This window comes from Nannospalax galili, unplaced genomic scaffold, assembly GCF_000622305.1.
Source record: "Nannospalax galili isolate Female #2095 unplaced genomic scaffold, S.galili_v1.0 scaffold1871, whole genome shotgun sequence".
Lineage (NCBI taxonomy): Eukaryota > Metazoa > Chordata > Mammalia > Rodentia > Spalacidae > Nannospalax > Nannospalax galili.
The window spans coordinates 358,141-368,846 of record NW_008330293.1 but is presented as its reverse complement, the minus strand read 5'-3'; the positions used below and the strand labels follow the sequence as shown (position 1 = coordinate 368,846).

Below are 10,706 nucleotides of genomic sequence, written 5' to 3'. Positions count from 1 at the left end.
AAATAAATAAATCTACATAAAAAAACTAAAAAATAAACTATACATACAAAGCATATATTTGATATGGGACTTGTGCTTATAATATACAAAGGACTATTAAAATTCAAAATGGCAAAATGAAAATTTGAGAAAAAAGTTGGACACATCAGTACATAAGATATGTGCATGGCTAATACACACAAAAAAAGATGTTTGATATCATTAGTAATCAGGGAATGCACAGCAGAAGTACAGCTCAGCAGAACAAGTGTCCCCAGAGGCTAAAGTGAGACACTGACCACCCAGGTTTAATTCTCAGCACCCACATGGTGGCTAACAACCATCCATAACTCCAGTTCCAGGATCTGATGCCCTCTTTTGGCCTCTGTGGGCATTGCATGACACGGGTGCACTTACACATATGCAGGCAATACATTCATATACATAAAATAAAAATAATAAATAAAAATTTATTTTTTATTTACTATTTTTCAAAAGGATTTGTATTCTTCATCCTAATAGTCATAAAGAAGCTCTGAACTGAGAGCAGACAGGCTGCAATCAGAATTTCAGTCTAAAAGGAAAACACTGAAACTATAATGAGGTGTTGACATGGATCATGAAAAGCAAGATGGGAAACGGGGAGCTGGAAAAGAGGCTGCTCCACAAGGCCAGGCAGAAAGCTGAAGAAATGTGGCTGCAGAGACAGAAATACTTGCTGGGCTGGAGGCATGGCTCAGAGGTTACGAGCACTGGCTGCTCTTGCAGAAGACCCGGGTTTGAGTCCCAGCACCCACATACATGGCGCTTAACACCTGTCCATAACTCCAGTTCCTGGGGAATCCAACACCCTCTTCAGATCTCCAAAGGCATTGTATAACACAGGTGCACTTACACACATGCAGGTAAAACACTCATACATATAAAAATAAAAATAATACATATCTTTAAAATGGAAATATTTACAAGGAACGCAGGAGGCGAAATGAACGCAATTTAAATGAACAGCTGGTGCGGAAAGCGAAGAAAGGAGTGAGGACCTGACTATGACCTGGCCCTGGAAGGCCACACTGACGTTCACCAGCATTACTTGCCATTGTATGTAGGTCCGCTGTCCATGCTTCCTCCATATCCTTTAGTCTCGCAGTGCGGGGGGGCCCACCCACTCTCACAGTGGCAATTCTTATTGCTATTACACACCTTTAAATAAGCAAGATATCACGTGTTAGCTGTGGATATGCTCTGTGTCAACTCCAGAATGTAAACTTAGAGGAAGGGCAAAATTCATCAGACCCATATACTTTTCAATGTAAACTGATGAGCATGAATGAAGTCTCTAACTTCTACCTAGAATCTTCAGAACCTCACCTAACCCCTCCTGGGAACCACCGTCAGTTATTAAACACCTGAGCACTACCATCGAGAAAAAATGAAGGAGAACACTGCTCACCCCATGGCCATGACACTTCTTCTGAATATCACAGTCATAATTCAGGACAGATGCATTCACACACTGGAAATTCCTACAAATCTGAAAACATAAAAGAATCAGGTGGAATACAGAAAAACTGAACACATTAAGAATGTTCAAGAAAAGCTTAACTCCAATATCACATTCTTAAAAATGCAGAAAAATAAGTGAAATTAACCAAATGGCATGACGCTAATGATCAAGAAAACCAAGATTATATAAAGGCCAAAAACAAAGATAAAATTATAATCTTTTGATATGAATATAGAAATGACACTCTTAGGTAAGGATTCACAAATTAATTTTTTTTCATATCAAAAGAAACCGCATGTTGGGTGTGGAGGTACACATCTATAATCCCAGCAGTCCAGAGGCTGAGGCAGGAGGACCATGAGTTTGAGACCAGACTGGGCTCCACAATCTGACCCTGTCTCAAAAAGAGAATTACAGAGTTGACATATCTTCATTAGTCAAAGACCTCAAGGGAAGCCGATGAAATCAGAAACGTGCTAACATTTTTCTTTTAAAAATAAAAGAATATTTTATCAACAAAACAAAAGGTATCTTTCTATGACAAATGAGAAACATTGTTTCTTTATATTTAAGGTTCTAAAAATTCTAGCTCATTTAAGATATGAAATAGAAAAAAAATCCCTAAATACTGAAAGGTATTAAAAAGAATTACCTCTGAAAATTTTAAATTATAGCATAGTAATTAGAGTAAAATGACAAGTTAGTTTTACTACGCTAAAACATCGCACAGGCTTCTCCATCTGCGAAGCTCGGAGTGTGGTGAGGGCAGCCCGGTGGCTGCTCTGCCTGCTCTGTGTTCCAGCCTGCTCAGTTCAGGTCTTCACTGAACTTTCTTACAGTCTCTTTATAATACCAAATAACATGGAAATCTCAGGAAAACACACAGGCTTAAACAGAATTGCATTTACAGTCACAGGGTCTCTAAATACTGCCCCAGCGATATTCAGTAACTTTTAAATGGGAAATGCAGTCATATGATTAAAAATTCAAAAAGCACAGAAAATCCTACAGCAAAGTTATTCTTCAGCTAACTCGAGTGACCTAGAACTCTCAGATAAACAGGTGTTCACCAATCACAGGATGTCCCTTCTCAGTTAAAAGCTTGCTTTCGATCACCGACTTCAACACAGACCTGATGCATTAAACAAGATAGAAATAGGATGAAACAGCTTGCAGATTTACTTTAAGAAGTAGAAAAGCCCCAAGTCTTCCATAGAAAAGGGCATTTTTTAATATATTATTTATTATTTTTATTTTATGGGTATGGGTGTATTATCTGCACATATGTAAGTGTACCTGTCATGCAATGCCTGTGGAGGTCAGAAGAGGGAGTCAGATCCCATGGAACTGGAGTTAAAAACAGTTGTTAGCTACCACGATGTGGGTGCTGAGAACTGAACCTGGGTCCTCTGCAAGGGCAGCTGGTGCTCTTAACCACTGAGCCGTCCTCCAGCCCTGAAAAAGGTATTCTTACAGTTTATCTTATGGATGGAACCAAACTGTAATGAAACACTGATAACTGGCCTGCTATAGGACAGTACACCATAGTTTAGAATGTTTACAGTAAACACCAATGACAGATGCAGATCAGAACACAGCAGACATACCTAATGGTTAATATCCTTTCTATATGATCCTTTCTATAGGAGAAGACCTAAAAGTTATCACCCAACCCCACTTCCCTCCCCAATAAAGAACAGACAAGAAGCCACAGGAGCACAGGCTTCTCAGGGACTTAATAAAAACAGACAAAGATGCTCACATGCAGAAACACAAACAAGCAAAATGGAGAATTGCCTCTTCAGGATACAAAGAATTAAAATTTCTGATGTGAGACTTCTGGGTAAGATTGCAAATTAAAAGCCCCCCACCAACCCTGATATACTGAAGAAAAATCAATCTTAAATGCTAGAAATGAAAACTATAATGAAAGCTCTGTGTAGAGTCTCAGCAACAGAATGGATCAAGAAGAGGGAGCATGTGACCCTGAAGGCAAGGTGTAGAAACTAGAACAGTCAAACCAGGACAAAGAAAGCATAACAAATTACCAGCAGGAGCTCCAGGACATAAATGACACTCTGAAAAGACCAAGTCTACAAGCAAGAGGCACAGAAGAAGCTCATTCTAAACACAGTGGAAACATTTTCAAAAGAATCCTAACAGGACATTTCCCAGAGTTAGGAAAAGATATGCCTACCCAGATATGGAAGGCATTTAGGCCACCAAACAGACAAGACCAGAAAAGAACTTTCCCTCAACACATCATGAAGTACTAAATGCAGAACAACAAAAGTATATTAAAAGTGGCAAAAGAGAAATCCCCAGTTACATAGAAAGGCAGCCCAGGCTGCAGAGATGGCTCAGCAGTTAAGAGCACTGGCTGTTCTTACAGAGGACCTGGGTTTGGTTCACAGGATCTACATGGTAACTAACAACCATTAACTTTAGTTCCAAGGGATCTGATGCCCTCCTCTGTCCTCCACAGGTACTGCATGTACATAGTGCTCTTAACATACATGCAAGCAAAATGCCCATTCTCATAAAATACAAATTCATCAAAATTTTTAAAGGCAAGCCCGTTAGAATGACATCAGATTATTCAAATGAAACTTAAAAAGCCAAGAGGGGCTTGCAAAGATGTATTTCAAGCTCTAAAAGACAACAACTGCCAACCCAGACTACCATACCAAACAAAGGTGTCTGTCACAATTGAAGGAAAAATAAAAACTTTGCATGATTTAAAAAAAATAGACTAAGGGATTTATGGTCACTAAGGCAACTCTATAGAAGATAATTCAAGGGACCCTCTGGACTGGAGAGAAAAATCCATCCATAAGGCCACATAAAAGAATAAGCCTGCAATAATGCTAAGTATGGGAAGAACAAGACACTACAAAAGGACAACGGAGGAAGCAATGCACACTTCTCAGTAAGCCTGAATGGCTACAGTCTCAGTTCTGCAACCAAAAGACAAGACCAGTAGATGCAATTAAAAAGCAGGAGCCCTCTACTTCATGCATCCCCAGAAACATTCCTCACTGTCACAGACAAGACACCACCTGAGGATGAAAGGATGGGAGAAGGAGTCCCAAGCAAATGGACCTAGTACCTCACAAGAGAGTCTAAAACCAAAGACACTGAGAAAACAGATAGAAAGGTCAGTTCATACCAATTAGGGAACAAAAGGGTAACTAAGATTCTAAACGTATATGCTCCAACATAGGTGCACCCAGTTTCATAAAACACATGCTACCAGATGTAAAGTCACATATTAACTCCAGCACAACAGTGGGGGGTGACTTCAATACCCCACTCTCAACAAACTGACAGATCTATCCCGACAAAAAGTAAACAGAAATATCTGAATTCAATGACACTATAGATCAAATGAACATACCAGATACCTACAGAACATTCAATCTGATAAACACTGCAAAATATGCACTTTTCTCAGCAGCCTGTGGAACTTTTCTAAAACAGATCATATATTAGGCCACAAAATAAGTCTGTACAAATAAAGGAAAACTTTACTAATTCCTGATTCTATCTGACTACAATGAAATAAGATTGCCAGTCAGCAGCAAGAGAAGCCCTAGAATATACAGCAACCACAGAGATGACACCACACACCACTGGACGATGAATGGGTCCTTGAAGAAATCAAGAAAATTTTAAATTGTAGGCTCAAATACAAATTAAAAACCTATACTCCAGGGGCTGGAGAGATGACTCAGGGCTTAAGAGCTCTGAATGCTCTTGCAGAGGGCCTGGGTTCAAGTCCCAGTACCCACATAGTGGCTAACAACCACCTGTAATTCCAGTTCCAGGGATCCAAGGCCCTCTTTTGACCTCTGTGGGCATTGCACAACACAGGTGTACTTATGTACATGCAGGCAATACACACATACACATAAAATAAAAATAATAAATAAAATTTTTAAAAAAACATTCCAGCCTGGCGTGGTGGTGCACGCCTTTATTCCCAGCACTTGGGAGGCAGAGGCAGGTGGATCTCTGAGTTCAAGACCATCCTGGTCTATACAGTGAGTTCCAGGACAGCTGGGGCTAGAGGGAGACCCTGTCTCAAAAAGACAAAAAAGAAAAAAAAAATTCCAGAACCTATTTGATACAATGAAAATATTCCTAAAAGGGAAGTTTATAGCTCTAAGTACCCACATTAAGAAACCAGAAAAATCTCAATAAATAACTTAATGACCAATACCTTAAGGCCCTCAAAAAAGAAAAACAAGACAAACCTCAAATCAGTAGATGTAATGAATCATTAAGATTGAGACAGGAATTCATGAATGGAAACAAAAACACAGACACACACAAAAAAAAGTCAACAAAACAGAGTTGGTTCTTTACAGTGATAAACAGAATTGACAAACTCTTAGCCAAACTAAAAAGAGAAAAAAAATCCAGATTAATAATATTGGAACTGAAAAGAGAACCATTAGAACAGATACCAGTGAAATTCAGAAAATTATTAGGTCTTACCTAAAAAAAAACCAAAAACATATATTTTGGAGCTGGAGAGATAACTCCGCTGTTAAGAACCCTTGCTATTCTCCCAGAGGACCTGGGTTCAATTCCCCAGACCCACATGGCAGCTAACAACCATCTGCAACTCTAGTTCCAGGCCCTCTTCTGGCCTCTGTATGCATTGCACAAGCATTGTGCACTTACATACATTCAGGCAAAACACTCATACACATAAAATAAAAATAATAAAATATTTTTAAAACAGGGCTGGCAGGATGGCTCAGTAGTTAAGATCATAGGCTGTGCTTACAGAGGACCTGGGTTCAGTTCCCACACCCATGTGGTGGCTAACAACCATCTATAACTCCAGTTCTAGGGGATTCAAAACCCTCTTCTGACTTCTGTGAATGCTGCATGACACAGGTGCAATTACATTCAGGCAATATACTCACACGTAGAATTAAAATATGAAAAATTAAATATTTAAAAATTTTAAAAACATGTATTTCACTACATTGGAAAAGCTAAAAGAAATGTATGAAGACACTAGATAGACTATGGAAATACCTCCCATGCTCGTGGATTCAAAGAATCAATATTGTGAAAATGACCATCTTACCAAAAGCAATCTACAGATTCAATGCTATCACAGTCAAAATTCCAATAGACTCCTCATAGAAGTAGAAAAACATCTTAAAATTCAAATGGAAACACAAAAGAGCTCAAGAAGCCAAAGCAATCTTGTGCAAAAAAAAACACTGGGAAGGTGGCACAGTGATTTCAAATAGCACTGCAGGTAATAAAAATAGCATAGCACCAGCATAAAATACATGAACACGGAACAGAACCAAGAGCCCAGACACAATGCCACACAACTTCAGTCACTTGATTCTTCACAAGGATGCCAAGAATACAGGCTGGAAAAAAAAAGAGCATCTTCAATAAACAATGCTAGGGAAACTGGATTTCTCTATGTAGAAGCATGAAACTAGATGCTGATCTCTTACCCTGCACAGAAGTCAATTCTGATGGATCAAGGATCTCAACACAGACCTGAAACTCTGAAACTGCTAAAATGCAGGGAGTACAGGTGAAGATATAAACATAAGTAAGGGTTTTCTGAACAGGACTCCAACCATTCAGGAAATAAGACAATAATAGACAAATGGCATTTCATGAAATTAAAAAGCTTTTATTTGAGCCGGGCATGGTGGCGCAAGCCTTTAATCCCAGCACTCAGGAGGCAGAGGCAGGCAGATTTCTGTGAGTTCAAGGCCAGCCTGGTCTACATAGATCCAGGGCAGCTGAGGCTACAGGGAGACCCTGTCTCAAAAAGCTTCTATTCAACATAGGAAATGGTCGACTAAGTGAAGAGGCAGCCTAGAGAACAGGGTAAAAATCTTTACCCACTATACATTCAAAAGAGGGTTAGTGTCTAGCAAATACAAAAAAACACTCAAGAAACTAAACATCAAGAAACAGACCACCCAATAAAAAAAATGGACTATGGAACTGAAAAGAGTTCTCAAGGAAAAAATAAAAATATCTAGTAAACACTGTTACACTTGTTCAACACCCTTATCCATCAGGGAAATGCAAATTAAAACTATTTTGAAATCCTATTTCAACCCAGTCAGAATAGCCATCATCAATAATACAAATACCCATATGGATGTGGTAAAAAGGGGACCCTTAGAGACTGGTGCTGAGAGTATAAGCTAGTTCAGCCACTATAGAAATTACTGTGACAGTTTCCCTAAAACCGAAAATAGAACTATTATACGACCCAGCTATACCCACCCTGGTCATATGGCCAAAGGACTCTATGCCATATGATGGGATTGCATACATTTATGTCCATTGTTGCCACTGACAATAGCTAGGAAATGACAACAGCCTGCATGCCCATCTACTAGCAAATGGGTAATGAAAACGTGGTACATATTCATAATGGAATTTTATCCAGCTGAACAAAAAGGAATAACGAAATTTTCAGGAGGATGGATGGAACTAGAAAATATCCTGAGCAAGGCGACCTAGGCCTGAAGAGACTAGTGCTGTGTGCACTCTTACATATGGATCTTGGCTTTGGAGTTTCGTGCTTGTGTTTTTACTTGGAACGTCTACAGAGACCTGGGAGTGAAAGGGGGACCATGGCAGGACAAGTAGAGCCTTACCACGGCTAAGGTGGTAGGACAGATGTGACATGAAAATACAGGGAGAGAATATGGAGCTACTGGCAAAGTTCAAATAGGGATGAGAAAGCGGTGTAAGGCAGGTGAAGGTAACCACAGCTAAGGGTGTATGAAGGAGCCACATGGGAAGCTACTACTTTATAAGCTAATGAAAAACATAGTTTTTCTAAAAGGACTGATGTTACCAAGAATATTGTGATAAATCACTGAAATGTAAATTACCATCCACTGAAAGATAAATTGGCAGTTCTTAGCAAATTTTAAATGTACATATACAAAAAGTTTTTTAAGTCCAAAGTAGTTGAAGACAAAAATATAAGGTTGGGGGAACACAATCAAAGGGGCTGGAGAGATGGCTCTGCGGTTGAGAGAACTGGCTGCTGTTGCAAAAGACCTGGGTCAGTTCCCAGCACTCACATGGCAGCTAAAAACCATCCACAACTCCAGGCCCAAAGGATCTGATACCTTCTTCTGGCCTCCACAGGCATTACATGACATGGGTGCATACACACACACACACACACACACACACACACACACATATATGTGTGTATATATCTATATGCAGTAAAAAACATAAAACAAAGTGGGGAGAGAGGTTTCAAGGAAGGGGGAGATACAATGCAGCGTTATAAAGGGTGGAAGGGGAATAATCAGGTGGGAAGGGTTAATGGCGCGGGGAAAGGGAGCGCAGGGTAGAGGGGGAGGATGGGGAGCGATAACTAACACTAAAAGCCTTTAGAAAAAGCCATGTGAAAACTACCACTATAGGCGCTTCTCAAAATATAACCGTACACATTACAGAAAGCAATAAAAGGCGTTACCTAGTAACAGGGGACATAGCCCCTACTAGACACCATAGGCTCGCAAAGTAAAAGCCCAATGCCAGGAATGGGTTCCTTCTTTTGAAGCTGTTGGCCAGCGGTCCCATACAGACTCTCAAAAAATACTGGCCATTGCCCCTGCTCTTGGTTACCCATCAGAACTTAGATCCTAATGCTGAAGCCGCTACATACATGAGATATAGAACAAACAAGGAGAAACCAAGCTTGTGCTGACTCCAAAGTCTCTTCTCCACTGGCTGGCATTCATAGTACTGGAAGATGCTATGCATGCTATCAGAAGAGAAAAGTAATCATTAACCTTACCCAGCTGTGAATCCTATGAGCCACAACAACTGGTCTGGCAAGATAAGCCTGCTGGGGCAATAGTGACAGGAATATTAAGGGAGCAACCAACCACTTTCTAATTGTATTTAAGGTCTGCTTCATAAGATGGAGCTCATAACTGACACTGATATCAGGCCTAGGAACCTGTGGCTGGACAGGTCACAGGCCACAGGGGAGAACCTAATACTATTATTCTGCTAAATAGACATAATATTAAACAGATTTCTAATGATTTATTGCTACACCCATAGATTAATGCATCTTTTGACTCTCACCAGAGAGGTCTCCTTATGTAGCAGATAGTAATTACTACAGAGACGCACAACTGGCCAACAGGCAGAGAATAAGAGGCTGCAGATATTGTTCTTAGATCCCCGTCCCCACCTACACCCCCATACCTATATCAAATTTTTTCTCCCAAGGCTCAGGGATCATTGCAGAAGATGGGGTGGAAAGATTCTAAGAGCCAGAGGTGGTGGAGGACCACAGGGAAATAGTTTTCCAGACACCTGGTCAGCTACTCATATGAACTCACAGCAATGATGACAGCAAACACAAGTCCCAGGTAAGCCCAAGACAGACAAAATCCCAAAACTGATGGCTGCTGGGAGGGGGAGAGTCAGTCTCATTTAAGGATGAGACTCCCGGTAGGTTAACCAGGCTCCAGTGGATGGACCCACATATCAAGGGGCATTTGGGGACACAAGTTTGATTCTTCAGGCCTTAATAGAGTACATGAAATTGGATGAGGGTAGTAGGCAGTGCAGGTGGGAACTGGGATCTAAGAACAATCAATATATACTGTATGAAATTTGCAAAGGCACTGATAACACAGTGGACAGTAACAGGGATGACAGAGGATGTGGGCTCCAATGGGCAGGGGGAGGTTATGGGAGGGTGCCATTTGGGATGCGGTATAAAGATGAATAAGACTGTTTGGGATGTTTTGTATGAAATACACATAAAAACAATCAAAAATTTTTAAAAATGAGTTATATTTGAGGAAGAAGCATAAAAAGGTCAATAAAAATATTTTTAAAGTAAATAAAGCCAGCCCCAGTGCCCTCCCTACCTTCTCAAAGCTTATGTTCTTTAACGTTTACATGATTAACAGTGCAGTGTAAGTGAAAACCTCTCACTCTGAGCCCGTTCCGATCCAAGTGAGAAACAAAGAAAGCTAACAACAGTAGAACGAGAGATCTTCATTACATGCACAGCATTTAATTAAGTACACAGCAAAATAACTCTGCACTACAGAATCAACCAGTCTGCCCACTCATATGCTGCTTTGGAAGACCATAGTGCCTTTGGCTGGGACACTGGACTTTCTTTCCTGTCACCAGGTCTGAACTCAAACTTCAGGGTTTTTTTTTT

The 10,706-nt window shown here is 40.2% G+C and overlaps 1 protein-coding gene across 1 annotated transcript in view; it reads right to left on the bottom strand.

Annotated features, from left to right (window-relative positions):
- Nucleotides 1-10,706, bottom strand: part of Adam9 (ADAM metallopeptidase domain 9) — a gene marked incomplete at its 5' end in the record, with an annotated part of 113,694 nt that overhangs the window by 18,399 nt on the left and 84,589 nt on the right. Inside the window, 2 exons of the mRNA XM_008843363.3 lie at nt 1,074-1,179; nt 1,430-1,510. Coding sequence (XP_008841585.1) covers nt 1,074-1,179; nt 1,430-1,510 — 187 coding nt within the window. The remainder of the gene's footprint in view (nt 1-1,073; nt 1,180-1,429; nt 1,511-10,706) is intronic.